At 34.8% G+C, this 19,779-nt stretch overlaps 1 protein-coding gene across 2 annotated transcripts; it reads left to right on the top strand.

Annotated features, from left to right (window-relative positions):
• Positions 1 to 16,870: 16,870 nt before the first annotated feature.
• LOC145957585 (serine/threonine protein phosphatase 2A 55 kDa regulatory subunit B beta isoform) lies at positions 16,871 to 19,295 on the top strand. 2 transcript variants are annotated; one of them, XR_014433623.1, is made up of 4 exons: positions 16,871 to 17,065; positions 17,839 to 17,962; positions 18,138 to 18,291; positions 19,027 to 19,295. XR_014433623.1 is itself a non-coding variant. In XM_083073999.1 (4 exons), the coding sequence occupies exons 1-3, from the start codon at positions 17,497 to 17,499 to the stop codon at positions 18,186 to 18,188; spliced, it is 258 nt and encodes an 85-aa protein (XP_082930125.1). In that variant the 5' UTR covers positions 17,082 to 17,496; the 3' UTR covers positions 18,189 to 18,291; positions 19,027 to 19,295. The 2 variants fall into 2 exon arrangements, 1 of the variants encoding a protein (XP_082930125.1); XM_083073999.1 differs by lacking the exon at positions 16,871 to 17,065 and adding an exon at positions 17,082 to 17,579.
• Positions 19,296 to 19,779: the final 484 nt, after the last annotated feature.

Genomic DNA, 19,779 nt, shown 5'->3' on the forward strand with positions numbered 1-19,779 from the left:
GCCCGTTTTGACAGCTCTAGTTAGAAGGGAACGTAGGAATAGACATTAGATATATATTCACCGAAAAGGTAATGCATTTTCAAAATATAAAACACATTTAATGCTTATAATATATATATCCAAAGATTACATAAGTCTTAAATATATTTTTATTTTATTAAAAATGACTGAATTTTAATTTTGGTCTTGATAAATTTATTTTATTATATTTTATCATTTTAAAATTTGTAAATATTGTTTTAGTCCTTGTAAAATAGAAATTTTTTATTTTAACTCTTGTAAAATATTTTCATTAATTTTCAATTCTCTAAATTTTAAAGTTATTAATTTTAGTCTATAACAAGTATGCATCATTTCAGGATAGGTAAATAATATTTATTTTGATGACTTATAAAAGATTTTGGTTATGTCACCCTGACATATATAAAATATCTAACCGTTAAAATATGTTTTTAGGTTGAAAAATGTATGAGTTTTTATTTTAGTTATCTTAAAATTTTCCAATTCACTCAACTAAAATTTGTGGGTAAAAATTGTACGATTGTGAAAAGTATAATTTTTGTTTTACAAAAAGTTTTACCAAAAATACATTTAAGCCAATTAACTAAAAATTAGATTAGATAGAAGTAAATGGATAACTAACACAAGATTAAATAAAATTATTTTAAAAAGAGGACATATAGAGAGAAAAAAAATGTTTCAATTCCCAAAAGTCAATTAATTAAAAATTTGATAATTACTAGAATAAACTTAGTAATAAAAGGAATTAGAATAATATGTATAAAATCTTAAATTTAAATCTTATTATCATCATTATAATTTCTATTAATTAAAAATAAATAATAAATAATAAATTAATTAATATTATCTTAATATTTAAAATTACAATAAATAGGAACAAAAATGCTCAAAAATTTTTAGTTAGAAGGGAACGTAGGAATAGACATTAGATATATATTCACTGAAAAGGTAATGCATTTTCAAAATATAAAACATATTTAATGCTTATAATATATCCTAAGATTACATAAGTCTTAAATATATTTTATTTTATTAAAAAAGAATGAGTTTTAATTTTGATCTTAATAAATTTATTTTATTATATTTTATCATTTTAAAATTTGTAAATACTTTTTTATTTCTTGTAAAATAGAAATTTTTTATTTTAACTCTTGTTAAATATTTTCTTTAATTTCAATTCTCTAAATTTTAAAGTTATTAATTTTAGTCTATAACAAGTATGGATCATTTCATGATAGATAAATAATATTTATTTTGATGACTTATAAAAGATTTTGGTGGTGACATATATAAAATATCTAATAGTTAAAATATGTTTTTATTTCTCGAAAAGTACGAGTTTTGATTTTAGTTTTTGTAAAAAAAATTATTATTATTCATTTTTCTAAAATTTGTATATATATATATATATATTATATTTTTAGTCCTTATAAAATAATTTTAATCCTTGTAGATATAGATAAATTTTGGTTTTGATCCCTGTAAAAATATTTTTCTTTAATTTTCATCTCTCCAAAATTTAAAATTAATATTCCCTAACAACGATTTTAAAGTATATAAATATCATTTAATTTAAGAACCTAAGAAACCTTGTAGATCATACATTAATATAGTATTACTAATCAACAGTTGTGACTAATTAATGATAGTTGACAAATATGCATTTGCATTTTATTCAATTTAGGCAATTATTGATCCATATTATGCTTTTAAATCTTGATTTTGGTCACAAAACACTTAGTCAAGAAATAATTTCAATTTAGTTTAATTATTTAAATATTAGATATTTTTTTATGTTTTTCTTGGTTGAAATGTAACACGAGAGAAAATTTTTGGAAGATACAAGTTTCAAAGGAAAAGCATCGCTTCAAATATAACGACCCGTCATGGTCCCTACACTTAGTGGAATCGCACTACTACTAGTTAACTAAGAGAATATTAAGCTGGATAACAGACACATGCAGGTATATATAAATATAAATAAAAATAACAACTATGTTTCTAAATATAAAATATAACACTACATATGTACAGTCATCCAAAATAATAACTCCTAGTGCCAGTCAAACACAACCTACAGTTACCCCAGACGGTAACTCTGACACTAGGATAAAATCCTCGTCTCGTAGCGGTCACCTCAACTCCAAGCTAGCCCTGACCTGCTCCTATACCAAGTATGATCACCGCAGTCCCACCACATAGAAACAAAAGGGTAAGCTAGAGTTCAAAACTAATCATACAAGTACATAATAAAATCTATACTACACATCATCTGTAACGACCCGACTGGTCTCTACACACAGCACGGCACACCAGAAACACCACACAGAAAGGAACAAGTGTATACATATAGTGTCTAGAATATATATATATATATACATGGCCCAAGTCTGGATAGAGTTACAGTGCACAAAATAAATCAATAGCTACTACACCAAGTAGCTTAAAACAACAAAACACCCAAGAGAATTAGCTCTATCTGCCAGCTGCAGACTTACCACCAGCCACCAACCTATCCCTGCTCTACTCCCATACAATGTACAATCATCACAGTCCAACACAATGGAAACAACAAAGGGTAAGCTAGTGAAAAGAAATCAACATACATATATAACAATATGAATGAAAAACAGCTACAACTATCAGCTTATAATACATCACAACATTCAGCAATATCAGCACCGCAAAACGGCAATACCAGCACTGCGTAGCAGCAATAACAGTACCACTATAGTGGCTATAACATCATCGCTTAGTAGCAATAACAACACCGACTTAGCGGCTATAACAGCACCACTTAGTGGCAAAACATCACACAGCATAGCTTAACAGCCCAACTAACACAACTCACAGCATAACATAGCACAGCAAATTAGCATACAGCATAGCTAAGTAGTATTCAACATAGCTTACTACTCACAACTCAGCTCAATAGTCTATAGTACAACAATATTATAATTCAACATTTAAAAATAATCAATAACAGCCCATCTCAGCACGACAAGATACATCTATTATAGCTTAACATCATTATTCAGCATTATCACCTAGTCAGCACAACATATTCATCAATTTCAGCTTAGTTCGGCATAAACAACATCTATCAACAATTTTAGCATATAATTCCACCTCATCATACGCGCCCGGCGCACTCATGGTCGCTCCCGGCGTGGCACAACCAGAGAGCACCAGGGGCCAGCACGCCCGACGCAAGAGTGCCCGCACCCAGCGTGACCCATCCAGAAAGCCCAAGGCTCACCCACGCCTGGCGCAATACCAATTGCGCCCAGCGCAACCCCAGGCAGAGACTCTGAGGAGTCTCACGAGCTCGACACGCCCTAACCCGCGCCCAGCTCGGGGAAGGCAAAGACCTCCCAAGGTCTCGCGCCCAGCGCAATTCGAATTGCGCCTGGCGCCCCCATGGCAGAGACTCCCAAGGAGTCTACGCGCCCAGCACAGCACCAGAAAACACAAAACATGTCACAACTGATATCGCGCTCACGCCCGGCATAGGCCATCTAGAGGCTCACATTTTCAAGCTCGCCTGGCGCACACACCTTTGCGCCTGGCGAGCTTGCCTAAATGGAGCCCCTGATGGTCACGCGCCCGACGCGAAGAACGGCGCCCAGCGCGAAGCTTAGCAGCAACTCCCAAAGTTTGAAAATCTCTTCAAAAATCTGCAAAGACAGCCAGGAAATCCACATGCAAACCATCCAATAGTTCACATTTACATCAAAAGGTTCAAAAACAACATCTTTTTACACATGCAACCACAAATTAATGAAAACCCCAAATTTTTACCCGAAAACCCGAAAACGAATTTTCTTCAATCACAACCAAGAATCAGCCATCAACAAGCATCTAATGAGCTTCTAGGACTCATCCGCAACCAAAAATAGAAAAATCCTAGCTTCCCTTACCTCGGTGAAGATATCCGAGCTTCCGGGAAGAGACGAGGAAGGAGAAGAAGAAATGAACTTGAACGGGGATGAGAAGAAGCTTGAGAAATCAGCCTATGGAGAACGAAATCAGTTCACACCACTTGTACCTTCAGCCACCAAGAACACCACAAGTAAATTGAGAGAAAAAGAGAAGTGAGAGTAGAGAGTGAGTGAGACTGAAAATGAGTAAGGATGGGAGGGTGAAATGGGAAAAGGAAAGGTAGGGTCCTCACATCATCCATCTATCAATCATGTTTATAGAGTCACACCATACACTCTATCCAATACTACTCATGAATAAAATACAATCCGCCAATCATGAAGTCAAACACCACACTTCATCATATTAATAATCATGCAATAAATGCATCTCATGACAGATATCAATGCATATCAATCATCTAATGCGTCGTCACGCATACACCTAGGAGATCTCCCTAAAAACAGAGTTGTATAAGTGACATCCCATCCTACCGAAACCACCATAACTGTTTTCACGCCCAATGCGCCCGCTCGGTCACAGCTAAACATGATATAATCCTCACTCGGGTTTACTCGGATGATGTCACTTACACAATTGGAAGTCCAGATCCACTGTCAGGTATAGCACAGCTGGGTACGGGCTTACCACGACCTTGGCATGCATAACCAAGTCAATTGTGGAGTTCGCCCACTGACTATCCGCAAGGATCCACGCACCTTCCCGAGTACTTGGTTAAGGGAATAACCCTCGACCTCATACCCCACTCTAACACTAGCTAACGACTTGGAGGAGACTCACCTAACCTAGTGGCTTACCTGAGCACCACTCCCAAATCCAGTGGCCTACCTGAGCACCACTCTCATATATTAGTGGCCTATCCAAGCACCACTCTCAAGAGACTCTATGTGAGCTCTTCCAGTTCGAAAACATTTTTCCTCTCCTCAAGTCCTAGGCTAGAATCATGCCATAAGGCATCACATGCAATTATGCATCATACATCATACACGATCTGCCCACCATCATGATCAACAATCATACATATGTCATAAGACATCACATGCAATAATGCATCATACATCATACATGGTCTACCCACCATTATGATCAATAATCATACACATGTTATAAGACATCACATGCAATAATGCATCATACATCATACATGGTCTACCCACCATTATGATCCATAATCATACACATATGAACATATACTCATGCCATATCATATTTAAACATTCATATATCATCACTATGCATACATATGAATCACACCTCACCATACATCATCTATCATACATACATGATCCAAAACTTCAACTTAACATGCATTAGCATCATTTCATTCATAAATATGTTCACACCCGGCGCAGCCTGAGCTCGCCCAGCCTAATCCCAACCTGAGAGTCCTAAAACTCATCCACGCCCGGCGCGTTCAACTCACGCTCGATGTCCTTGAGACAGAGACTCCTAAGAGTCTCCACGCCTGACGCAACCAAATCACGTTTGGCCCAACATTCAACCACATGCAAACACAAAAACACAATGCATAGGCTCCATACAACACAAAACAAACTCAAAATCAACATGCACCCATCTGATGCATCAAATTCACCAAAAACCCCATTTTTTCCAAAACCCCGAAAAATGAGCGAATTCTCCGATCCAGCCATGGATCCTCAACTTTCATGCATCAATTGAGTTTCTAAACTCACATGCAACTTAAACAACAAACATTCTAGCTTCCCTCACCTGAAGATTGGCTCAAAATAGCCAATAACTGAGAAGAAGTAGAATTCCCTTTCGAAGCTCAACTCGGAACTTCAATCCTCCCAAAGCAAGCTTCCTAATATGAATTTCAAGAAAAAATAGAAGGCATTAGTGATCTAGAGGAGAAAAGGAATCATACAGAGAAATTTGGGAGAGAAAGGAGCTCACAGACCCAGAGTCCTTCTTTCTAAAACTTCTCCCTAAAAACTTCACCTTCTCATCAACCACACAACCCCTATTTATAGAAGTTCAGGAGTGGCCAGAACGACCTGTTCCAAATCCAGAACGGCCCGTTCTGCACCCCTTCATCATGTGCAAAAATCACATGCAGAATGGCCCATTTTGAAACCAAAACAGCCCATTTTGGGATTCATCCAGAACGGTCCGTTCTCCCTCCAGAACGGCCCGTACTCCATCTAGTACGACCCGTTCTCAACTACGATTTACAGGTCAATTTAGTAGTTTGGAACGGTCCGTTCTAGTTTGGGAACGACCCGTTCTAGGATATTAAATCACCCATATTGGGCTTTTGGGCCTTCTGAAATAACTTACTACGTTACATAAAACTGCACAAAATCGTTGCTCAAAGCAAAAACTCACTCAATGCTATCACATCGCGCTCTTAGCAAGTGAAGATAGAGGGCCCCCCTTGACATATTAACTTGATTACTCAACACGAGTAACATGGGTGCTCTGAGCGACTGGACCCTTAACTTGAAAATCCATTAGAAATTATTATAAAATTAGGTTTCTATAGGTCTATATATTTAGATTGGAATACTATTTTTCTTAGTGCAATTTCAAAAAGATTAGAGGGTTGTATGAGATCAACATTCTAATCATGATTGTTTAAAGATTTGTCTAGAGTTGTAATTCTTAGTCATGAGCGGCTAAGCTCCTTGTTGTTGTGGATTGAAATAGCTATTGAAACTATGTAAATTCCTCTCATTTTTCATTTAATAAAAATATTATTCAATTAATTTTTTTTCTCTTGCTCTTAATGTTTTTTTTGTTTGATCACTCAATGAATTTATTAGAATTAATCCCTTTTGAAATTATGATCTGGAAAAAACATTTATGACATTTATTATCAAGGAATTGTGATAAACCTCATCAGTCAACTTTTAGTCCATGACCTTAATTAATGCAAGATTGTTTAACAAAAATTACCAAGAAATAGAGATTTTTCTTAAATAGCCTAGAATTTCTCACCTAAGAAATTAAGGTGTAAATACATGTGTAGGCATGTAGCGTGTTGGATTACTCAATGCATAATTTATTAGAATTAATCCCTTTTGAAATTATGATCTGGAAAAAACATTTATGACATTTATTATCAAGGAATTGTGATAAACCTCATCAGTTGACTTTTAGTCCATGACCTTAATTAATGCAAGATTGTTTAACAAAAATTACCAAAAATAGAGATTTTTCTTAAATAGCCTAGAATTTCTCACCTAAGAAATTAAGGTTTAAATACATGTTTAGGCGTGTAGCATGTTGGATTAACTATTTAATTACAAATTGAATGGAAAATTTATAGAGTTTTACATAGAGAAAATTAGTGAATCAATCTTCAACTACTTTTTATTATATATTAATTTCATCCAAATTATTATTTTCTTTAAATTTATACAATTAAATATTTTTTTTTACATAATTCAATCTAATCACATTTTAATTTACATATTTAGTATCATAATTATATTAAATGATTATAATATGCAAGTTTCTATGAATTGATAATTTGGACTTTTGTCTTCTATACTACTACGTGAGTTGGTATATTTATCAAATGCATATCAAATAGCACTTAAGATGATAACTTAGCTTTTAATGAAAAAACAAGTAGTTAAAGATAATTACATAATAATGAGAACTAAAAATATAATTCTAAATTTTAAGATGGATGAAAAAAAATTACATAAACTAAAATTAAAATTTCCACATTTTATAATAATTAAATATAAAAAATAAAAGAAGTTGAGCCTCAAGGCTACGAAAATGACATACTACAAATATTTTATTTCACTTAATTTATTCTTAAATTGCCCGCATAGTTCTTAAGATTAATTAAACTTGCAAAATATGCTCTAATAAACCTTATAATCGGCTTGTAAATTGAGAATTAAACTTGTGAGGAAATCACAGACATTCCCTGTAACACCCAAATTTTCATAAATTATATTAAGATATTTTAGAAATTATTTTGATATTTTGTATAAATATTGTAGACACCTAATTTTGTCCGGGGCATACAAACAAAGAAATGAAGTTCTAATCAAAGAAAGGAGCTATCAAAGCCTGGGAAAACAACATGATATGATAGGAGAAGGCTCAAAGCCCAATAAAGGTGATTTAGTAGCCTAGAATAGGTTGAAACGGCCTATAAACCCTAGATTGGAACGGGTCGTTCCAACACAGGCTGTTATGAGTAAAATTCGAACCTAGAACGGGCTATTCCACTTTGGGAACAGGACTAGAGCTGTCAAAATGGGCCAGCCTGGCCCGCTTGATCCGACCCACCTCAACCCACTTTTTAAGTGGGTTGACTCGTCCTGACCCACCAAATTTATTATGCAAATTTTTCTAGCCCGGCCCGACCCACCTCAGGTTGGTGGGCTAAGTAGGCCAGTCCCCCAACCCATTTAGTTTTTTTTTAAAATTAATTTAAAATAAATTTCAATATAAAATAATCTCTAATCTAAAGTAAAAGTTATTTAACTAAGTATCATGATACAACATTAAACTTAAATTAGAAAGTGTACAATTTTTAAAAATTAAAACAAAATAAAAATAAAAATCCTTTCATGAGAGTGATTATTCATCAATATTAAATTTTATTAGAGGTTTAGGTAGATAAATTTATAGCAATTTCATATTGTTTAACATTAATTTTATCTTTATCTATAAAAAAATAATATCTTATTAAAATAATACCTATATAATAATAAATAGTTAAATGAGTTGTTAGTGGGTTGTTAATAGGTTATTAGTAGGTTAGGTTGATAGGTTGATAAGTGGGTCAGGTGGGCAGTCCGGCCCACCACGGGTTCAACCCGGGTGGACCGGCGGGTCGAAAGTGGGCCGGGTCACATTTTTTGACCCATCATAAATTTTTTCATTTTTTTGGCCCCCATTTTTAAGGTGGGTCGGGTTGACCCACGGGCTGGAGCCCACTTTGACAATTCTAAACAAGACGTTCCAGATTCACATTTTACCCATAACGAAATTGCCCAGAATGGGCTATTCAGAATCTAGAACAAACCGTTTTGGTCAGTTTTGACGTCTATAAATAGCATACTTAGACACTACCAAAAGCATTTTTGTACACTTCTGACTTCGTTTTCTTCTACGCTCTTTGAAGACCAAGGAGAACCAAGAGAAGGAGTCCAGCAAAATTCTGCTTTAGCTTCATCTTCTACTTATCAAGGTAAGGGGGAGTGAGAAACCTCGCTCGGGAGTGTGGGAATAATTGTTAGATAGCAGGATTGGCCCCCAATCCCTTGCCTGATAGGAACAAGCACTTTATGAAAGTTTTATGTTTTGCTTTTTGAATGTTCTGTTGCATTCCTTGTGTGATGTTGAGTGTAAATATGTGTTTAATTTTGAAAATAAATAAGTTTTAATATGAATTAGAGTGCTCTGTGGGTTCTTGAGAGAACCCTATGAGAAACAGGCAAATTTCTAATGTTTTCAGTTTTACTTTCTGATTTTTCTGTTTTGTTTCTTGATGACTACTAAGCATGAATATATATTTAATTTTGAGTTTGAATATGTTTTGATAGGAATTAGAGTGCTCTGTGGAGATTATGTGAATATGATGAGACAATGTGAAAAATGAATATGAGATATGAAATATGATGATATGTGACAATGAGATATGATATATGAGTAACTATGACAAGTAAAGTGATGAGTCCATGAAATGTGAATGTGTGTGACATGCATCATGTGCATCTATGTGAAGGATACGATATGGAATACACCGTTAGGGAAGACCCTCCTTATGTAACAGCTTGGGGGAGTCCTAAGGGATAGTGTGGTTTGGATGTCTCGATTCTGCCTGTTTGTGAGCACGAGATGTAACTTGCACATCTTCGCTATCCCGACCAGACCCTAGTAATACATCCTTCTTGTTAAGAGTGTATGGGTAACTCCCTACATGTACTCCTAGACTACCTTAGGTGTGTTGTTGAGGCATTACACCAGTGATATGTGATATGTGATTGGCGCCACATGCATATCATTGCATGATAAATGAGTGTGGATGTGATACTGACTGTGTATGTGTATCGTTTTCATGTGATTTGTGCTTGTGACTTGTATTATGTTTGTTATGTATGTGTGTGCGCTGTCTAACCTTCATTTCTGCACCTGAACCTAAGTGAGATGTTTCTCACTCCCTTGTTGTTCTATGTGTACACTAGTAGAAAAAAGGTAATTTACGTCACTGTATTCTCGTCGGACAAAGAAAAATCCGAAGTTAAAAAAATGCGGTGACATTTTTGTAATTATAATTAAGTATTTTACATCGGACCTCATAGGGGCCGACGTAAAATATCTACAAATTTCAAATTTCTTCGCGCGCGCGTCAATATTTAAACAAGAGAGCTTTGAGTGTATGTGCAATTCGAGTCTTCTGAGTTAAGATTTTGTTTGAGTGTATTGCATCTGAGTGTATGTTTGCGCATTTGGGTGGTTCTTGAGTTTTTGACTGATTGCATTGAGCTCGCATTTGAGGTTAGTTTGGAAAATCCTTTCTTAATATATTAGCTAATATGTTGAAAATAAATGTATGTATTGATTTATTAATATATTAGTTAATATTATCCTCTTCTTCGCGTTTGGGTGAGTCATCGTTTGTTAATATATTAGTTAATACTAAGTAGAAAATTCTTCGCGTTTGGGTGGATCTCCAAGCAGAACGGCTCGTTCTGCTTGCACGCGTTGTTTTTTTTTGGTTTACAACTTTTTTACATCGGCTTTTGTGAATGTATGATGTAAATTTACGTCGACTATCACAACCGACGTAAATTTACGTCTCCCGCATTTATGTCGGACCTTTTTCTGACGTAAAAAGCTTAAAATAATCGACGTAAATTACCTTTTTTGTACTAGTGGTATTTTATTGGGTTGCAGGTGATCATGATGGAGGACCATCCTTGGAGCTTCATGTGGGACCCATCAATAGGTCTGTGGCTAGGAGATTGGAAGAGGATAGGAGAGCTAACAACCTATAGACATGCTTCTTGTGGTTAAAGGATATAATTTATCTTTTATGCCTATTTTGCCCTTGTCTTTATTTTTCCCATTTTTACCCTTGTATTTTAGGTATCTTAGACATATGATTTATTTTACTTGTATTTCCCATTTTACCTTGTATTTTGGGTATTTTAGTCATAGGATTTATTTTCACTTGTATTTCCTATTTTACCCTTGTATTATGGTGTGCCTTAGATTATAAGATTTTTATTTTTTGGACTAGGGTATTTATCTAGGGCCTAGACGTATTTTTTGGTGACCATTGATCTATTTTTGGACTTGGAAAGGCTTAGGCCCAAGTGGAAGGAACCTAGGATGCATGGTCTTATCATGCACCTAGTTGTAGCTTAGCCAAACCCAAAGATTCCATCCTTGGCCACTAAGTAGCATTTAGGGTTAATCTGAGTTTCATTTGGAGTGCATTTGGCATTGCAATTTTCGGCCATACACCTCCAAATGAATCCCTAAATGCTTCCCTCCCCTATAAATACCCTAAACCATGCACCTTGTAAATACTTTGGATTATATTGATTTTGAGTGAGCATTTTCTTGCCTCAACATCTTATCCTTAGTCACTAGGTTATTTCGGCTAACCTTCTCCTGTCTCCACCTTTGGAGAGTGAAACCCTAGAGTGGCCTCCATCTTCACTTTGGAGTGAGCCGACTTCCATTGAGAGCATCCACTTTATTCGCCTAAACACTTCATCCACCTTAAACGCCCACCTCCATTGAAGACTAGCTATTCCTTGGTGTGTCGTGATCCTTGGACAAGGAACTCTCCCTTTGGCTCCTTCTTCATCCATGGAAGGGAGAACTCCATCAAATCATCAATATGAGGATGTTGGTGATGAGACTTAGGCTTTAGTTAGGCGTGCTCTGATAGGATATGTAACATCAGGGCGTAGCTAGGTTTAATTTAGGATTTCATTATTGTTATTTTGTTTTGGAGAAGTTCATGTTTCATTTTCTTATAAATTCCGCATTTGACCATGATTTCAGTTTACGAATGTGAATTCTCTACTCTTATGTTAGTGGAACCATTCCTTTAATTCTAAAGATTTTATTTAACCAAAGAAGATGTTCTTATAATTATTATATACATATGTTGGGGTAGAGGGTGTCACATTCCCATTCATCATTATTGATTTTACCAAAGTATTTTATATGTAACATTCCATTTTTTTCCAAATAGGTAAATAAAAGATTTTCTAATTAATTAATTAAGATTTAAAATATTCTAAGCGATTTTGTTATAATCTCTACCCGTATGTCATAACACATAATACAATATAAAACTGATTAATCTTAATATAATAAATAAACTCAAAGTTCACACAGATAAGGAGAATTACATTTCAACATAAACTAGACTTAGCAGAAATAACGATTACAACAAAAATAAAAATTAAACTACTCAAAGTAAATAGGAAGAATCAAATCCTAATTATTCCTAACTAATTCCTCGGTATCACTTGTGTTATTAGAGCAAAATCCAACATTAAGGACTAAGGCCCATTACCTGCAAAAACCACAAGAAGAAAACACAAAAAAAAATGAAATAAGAAACATCTCACTTTAACTCATGGTGCAGGAATGAAAATTGGGTAGCCAAACTCAAACAACAAATACAATATGATACAACATACATAGTTACACATCATCATATTTAACTCATTCATAGCATAGTAAGCAACAACAAATAAGATTATAATGCATATGAAATGGACATTAACTACATGTTATCGTGCATGTGACAATAGTAAAAGTATCACATTTATGCATTGTTGTCGCAACCTGAAAATTTCCGATCTTGCGACCTATGGTTTAGACATCCTTTTAAAGATCTCATCAATTAAGGAATGCCCGGACACCAGACTAATCCTTAATTAATGGTTTTGAAAATAGGTTCATGGAGTCGCCACCAATATTTTACTCAAAACATTGGAAAAAGAAAAGGTTTTTAAAAGTCCAATAATGGCCTTGATAGCCAGAATTGGGTTCGGGGGTCAGTTACGTGTAGGGAAGGTATTAAGCACCCCTACAACGCCCTTAATCGGTACCCTATGACGAAGTTAACATTATAAATAATAATAATATAAATATTAAATCCCCTTTTATTGATGACTATTTACATGCTTGAAATTTAAATTAAACAATTGACTCTAAAATATCTACATGATTATTTTTATTATAATGATGTTTATTAGAAATAAGAAACAAAGATAAAAATAAAGGAGAGAGAAGAAGATTGACTGAAATACCTCGTATCAAGCTTTGTTAATGGTGATTCTAGGTGCTTTGTGGCGACCTTTTCACACTACAATACCTCACAAACTCTCAAGAAATACAAGAGAGAGAAAGAGAGAGAAAAAGAGAGAAGAAGAGAGAAATTTCGAGCTCTGGACGAAATTTTGGAGTCCCCTTTACTGTTGGCCGAGATTCTCTATTTATAGGCATTAGCTGTGGGCCGGAACGGCCCGTTCTGGATTCGGAACAGCCCGTTCCAGATCCGAATGTTGTGCAGTATACATGTACCCTGGAACGACCCGTTCTGAAATCAGAACGGCCCGTTCTGGGGAACCAGAACGGCCCGTTCTGATTTCAGAACGGCCGTTTTGAGGTACACATTTTAGCCTCCTTGATTAGTTTGGAACGGCCCGTTCTGGTCTAGAACGGCCCGTTCCAACCTGAATTTTTAGGCTTTTTTGGAAGCCCAGAACGGCCCGTTCTGATTGAGAACGACCCGTTTCGGACTTGGGAACGGCCCGTTCCGACTTTGGAACGGCCCGTTCTGTGACACCCTCTACCCCATTATTAATATACAACAAATGTAACAATAAGATATTACTTTTCTTCTTTTTGGGTAAATAAAATCTTTCCTAGTTTAATAACATCTTTCATGTATAAAACAATTGTTTCAAATATTATAAGGTAGAAGATTCACATTCGTAACTCATCAATCATAAAAAGTCAACATATAAGTATTAAGATTCAAGAAATCATATAAAGGAAGGAATTAATCTATAACTTTGAAATCATATAATAAAATAGTATAATAAAGATGTACATTTTGGTCTTTTCTCAAGAACGTTCAAAATTACATAAGAAGAGAAAATTAAAGCTTTTAAAACAATAACATCCCTAAAAAAACAAGCCTAGCTATGCCCGATGTCATATCCTATCAGAGCATGCCCAACTGAAGCCTTAAGCCTCATCACCAACATCCCCATGATGCTGATCATCTGCAACACAATTTAAAACATATACAAAAACAACAAGGGAGTGAGAAACATCTCACTCAGTTTCAGGTGCAGAAATAACTGCTAGATAGCACACACACACACACAACATATATAAGTCACATGTAAACAATACATAAATAGTCAATATCACATATATATACTCATTTATCATGCTTATGATGTCATGGACTCAACTCATAAATGCATGCATGTGGCGCCATAAGGAAGTTTCACATATCATCACTGGTAACCCTAAGGCACACCTGGTTACATCACTGGTGACCCAAAGGTACACCTGGTTACATCACTGGTGACCCGAAGGTACACCTGGTTAGCAAGTTACATCGCTGGTGACCCAAAGGTACACCTCGTTAGCAAGTTACATCACTGGTGACCCCAAGGTACACCTCGTTAGCAAGTTACATCACTGGTATGCGGCCTCAGCGGCACACCTGGAATAATATATGCGTATGATGCATGTCATACCATCATAATCTCATTGACTCAATATTTAACTTGTTACATGATTTCATTTAGTACATCATGTCCTCATTTGTCATAGTCTCATAATCATAGTTTGTCTCAATAGTCAATTCTTAGGTCTCATGTCATTTGTCCATATTTCACATGGTCATGTCATCAATACTCCTCATAAGGTCCGCATAGGTATTCACAGAGATTTAGAGAGCATTCTTATTCATATTAAACCTCATTTATTATTAACATTAATTTCATATTCATTTATTACTTCAACAAAGAAAAAGGTAGAGTAAATAGAAAATCAGACAGAACAACGGCACTTTCAACAAAAACAAAGTAGAATAAATAGAAAATCAAACAGAACAACGACACCTTCAACAAAGAACAAAGTAAAGTAAATAGAAAATCAAACAGAACAACGACATCTTCAACAAAGAACAAAATAGAGTAAATAGAAAATCAGACAGAACAACGGCAAGGGATTGGGGGCCAATCCGACAAACAACTATCCAACAATTATCCCCACACCCCTGAGCGAGGTTATCACTCCCCCCCTTACCTGGATAGGCGGAGTTGGAACTTGGGCAGGGTCTCCTCCTCTGGATCCCCTTTTTCTTCCCTCTCTTTCTTTCTTTCTTTCTCTCTCTCTCTCTCTCTCTCCTCTTTCTCTCTCTAAGATTACCACTTCTTGCTCAATATAAATTTTTCACCCCCCTTGGCCCTATTTATAGGCAATCTGACGCACCCGGAACGGCCCGTACTGATTTCGGAACGGCCCGTTCCGGATCCTTCAAATCTGGGCAAAATTTGTAACTGGAACGGCCCGTTCTGAAACCAGAACGACCCGTTCTCAATCTCAGCAGAACGCCCCGTACTGCTTCCAAAACGGCCCGTTCTCCATACCAGAACGGCCCGTTCCAGGCCCGTTCTGGGTCTTCAAAAACAAGCATATTCCTTTTTTTGGAACGGCCCGTTCTGCATTTGGAACGGCCCGTTCCGACACCCAGAAATACCCTTATTCCTTTATTAAAATTACGAAAATGCCATCAATAATTACGAAAATGCCATTACTAATAAAAATATCCTTTTAAGGAAATTGGGGTATTACAATTCTCCCCTCCTTTTAGAAATTTCGTCCCCGAAATTTACTTGAAAAAAAAAATAGATAAGTTTCTCGCATCTTGCTTTCTAACTCCCATGTAGCACTTTCTTCAAAATTTCCTTATTGATGTACAACTCTATCCATCTCTCTAAGAAATGTCTAATGTTAATAAGTTCAAGGTGAGCAGACCTGGTAAGCCTATCCATTCACTACTACAAATACACTGTTCTACATCGCTATATTTACATCGGTTGTAGTAGAACCGATGTAAATTATAAATGCGGTGGCATACTTGTAAATAAATAAAAAATACAAACATATTTTACATCGGTTTTACTTATGACCGATGTAGAAATAGAATAAGGAATTATTCTACATTAGTTTTTCTTATGACCGATGTAGAAATAGACCCTATATGCGCGCACCACGAACACTCGTGTCACTAAACCCTTTCACTCAGCAACTTTGGTAGCCGCCGCGAGCAACAAGAAGAAGAACCTCTCTACTCCAAAACCCCAAAACACCCTTCGCATTCGCTCTTCTCTTCGCCGACGCACTCCTTGTCTTCCTCATAATCTGCTTTGCGAAAAACGCAGCGTTTCGTCCATCCACAAGTGAGCATTTATGTATTCCATTTCCGCTTTGCGAAACCCTTTTCTTCTCTTTTAGATCTGAAAACTCCAAATCTGCTTTTTTTTTTCATTTGTTTTGATTTTCGATTTCTCGCCAATTTGGTTCAAGCTATTCGCGTGTGACTTTTTAAGCCGCCAAAGTGTTTCGTTGTGTATTTTCCCCCTTTTAATCTTCTAGGGTTTATAAGTTTCTAATGATTTGTTTTCTTTTGAGACATGATTTTAAAGCTAGTTACGAATCTATTCGATTATTAGGGTTAATTTAGCCGGTGGAAATCTACCGCATTTAATATTAAGATTTGAGTTAATTCGATGGTTGTGTGATTTTGGTACTATAAGTATGAGTATGGTGTATTTCTTGATTTGTTTTTGTGTTTTGAGCGTTCTCGCTTCGATTTGAGGTTTATTCCTTTTTTGCTAGCTTGGTGGTTCTGATTAGTGCAGATTTATGTTATGTTTTACTTGTGTGTGTGTTCACTGCTGATTTAGTTAATGTTTTGGTGATAGAATTTTCACTTATTATATTGTTTGAACTTTGGAATTGATGTAGGTTCCGCAAGTGTTTTTGATATTTACCGCATAGGAGTATAGGCGAAGACTAAAGTGTTGGATATTTATCGCATTCGTCCCCTGTAAGTTTCAATTCCATATCTTCTCCTTCAATTTCAATTCAATGCAGAAGCTGAAACTGAGCGTTAATTTAACAATTTCAGATATGAAGATAGATTGGGACGCTTACATGTCACAGGTTACCGGGTTTCTCGAAGTAGATTAGAGTTCAATATTATCAGAATCAAGGGTAAAAATAGGTTGTTGGGCGTTTTATAGTGAGAGGGGATTTGCGTGTGACAAGCACGGGTATTTAAGGTTGTATTGATGGCTGTTTGAGTGTGGTGAACATAGTGTTTGGGGATTCATGGATTTAGGGTAAAGTGAAGGTTGCCTCCATTTTTTATTCAACTTAGTTCCATTTTAAAAGTATTGATCGAGCCTTGACCCTATATATTATTATTTCAGAGGTTAGGTTATAACATCAGCAGAATTTCACCCTACACATTGTAATATGTTGGCATATAGTAGTTCAAAGGGTTCAATCCGTCTTGTTGATTTGCGACAATCAGCATTATGCGATTCTCATTCCAAACTGTAAGTACATATTTTTTATATACTCTTTTGGTTTTGGGTAATTTTTTTGGCTCCTAACAATTAAGCATCCTGCTGCCCCCATAAGGCTTTCAATTTTTAACAAATCTTGAGACTGTAGACAGAATTACTGGAAAGGTCATTTATTTTTCCTTCTTGGTCTAGACTTTCAAGCAGAATTTTTATTAAGTCTATTATATGTATGCTTTTATGTAATTTTTTATACCTGGCAGACTCTAATAGGTAATACCCTTTGGTGCAGATTTGAGGAACAAGAAGCTCCAGGGTCCAGATCATTTTTCACGGAGATTATTGCTTCTATCTCAGACATAAAATTTGGGAAGGATGGAAGATACATACTTAGTCGTGATTACATGACTTTAAAGGTTTGAAATTTTTTAATATTAAAATCTATGCTTCTGCTAAAGCTTTCATTTGGACTCTCTGAATTAGATTTTTGGCAATCAATCTCCTTTAAATTTAAAACATCTCAATAATTAATTTCACCCAAAAAGAAAAAAGTATTTTAATTTGACTCTGCATACCTTCTACAAAATGCAGGAAATGGCTAAGATCATACAAGGAACCAAGATATTCTTTCTCATCTATTGAGGACCTGGGAAGTGTGGCTAGTCTAATTAATGATAGAAGTTTATCATTCTTATCGGAGGAATCTAAATCCTTTGAATCGTGTCTATCTTATGGCATATATGAGGTCATTTTTACTCTTTTTCTCTGTTATTTTTTATATACCCTATTATATAGTAACATAGGAAACAAATTTTAGGCAACATATGACTTTTTGAAGCTTTCCATGTCACGAATAAAACAAGGTTGTCAAAATAAAAAATAACTACATTTATTGTTCTCTTGACATTATGTAAATAATATTAGAACTTTTTAAAGAAGTAGAAATTCTATGGTTTCAAATAAATATTCACTCAATGGGTATATATATATATATATATATATAAAAGAAAATATTAAAAGTAAATTTTATTAGGAATAATCATTTTTAAGAACTATTTATACGACATGCTAAAGTTAAGTTCTCTCTGTATTTGCTTATAATTAAATGGAAACTATTTATACGACATGCTTTTATTACGTCATTAATAACTCTAGCATATTATTAAGTTTAATTATAAAATAAGTGAGTGTGTTTTAGAAAAACTCTACAAACAATTATTAATGTACACCTACTTGAATTTTAGTAGAAATATGATAATAAACTATATCATGTGTGTATTTTAATTAGGATAATCCTTACTTATAACTTATTAACATGCTCTAATTAACAACAAAAGTATAAGGCAAGGGCTTAACAAGAAGCCACATGTCATCTTTCCGTATCTGTAACCCTTCTACTTCATTAACATGTAAGAAAGTTTTTCATTGTTGCTTAGTAATGAAGACATATTTGTTTGGTTTTTTTTTTTTTTTTTTGCAGATCCCATGTGATTGATATGACTTTTCACATTGTATCCATGGCATAAAGGTTGAGTTGGGCTTGGATATCATCGATACACTTTTTGCAAGTTTTAATTGAGTTTAGTTTTACTTGGTATGAATTTGAAATAAACATTTGTGTCACTGTGAACGATATCACACTTGTGGTATGAATTTGGAATAAACACTTGTATGAATTCATCTTTTTATATTTATCTATTTAGTTGATGCTTTTTCTACTTTTAATTATTAAAAAAGATTTCTTTTGAACTCTTGGATTGAAGTCAGGATCGTGGCTTACAATATTATCTAAAATTGATACGTAATAGTCAATCTTAATATTTATTAGTTTTTTCTTTTAAATTATATAAAGGTGTGCCGGGACTATTATTAACAAGTATCCTTGTAATTTTAGTGATAAAATTTGTGTGGTGGAGAAACTAATCACCAAAGCTCAGTTGTGGCATACTACATCGGTTCTTTCATAAACTGATGTAGAAAGTGTTCAATATATTACATCGGTTTGTACAAGAACCGATGTAGTTTTGTGGACTTTTTACATCGGTTTTGGAACCGATGTAGAATGCCTCACACATTCTACATCGCCTGAATCTACATCGGTTGTAAAACTGATGTAAAATATCTAAACGAACCGATGTAAAATGTTCCTTTTGTAGTAGTGATTAATCCAAATAAGATCAAATTTCTTAAGAATATCATACAAAACTACAACTAAATCCATAGATACAGAATC

The sequence above is a fragment of the Cajanus cajan genome, chromosome 1, assembly GCF_000230855.2.
Source record: "Cajanus cajan strain Asha chromosome 1, NIPB_CcT2T_4, whole genome shotgun sequence".
NCBI classification, from domain to species: Eukaryota; Viridiplantae; Streptophyta; class Magnoliopsida; order Fabales; family Fabaceae; genus Cajanus; species Cajanus cajan.

Coding starts and splice junctions, on each gene's coding strand:
- LOC145957585 (XM_083073999.1), top strand. CDS start 17,497: ATGTTGGCATATAGTAGTTCAAAGGGTTCAATCCGTCTTGTTGATTTG. Junction 17,580..17,838: donor TGCGATTCTCATTCCAAACT/GTAAGTACATAT, acceptor CCTTTGGTGCAG/ATTTGAGGAACAAGAAGCTC. Junction 17,963..18,137: donor GTGATTACATGACTTTAAAG/GTTTGAAATTTT, acceptor TACAAAATGCAG/GAAATGGCTAAGATCATACA.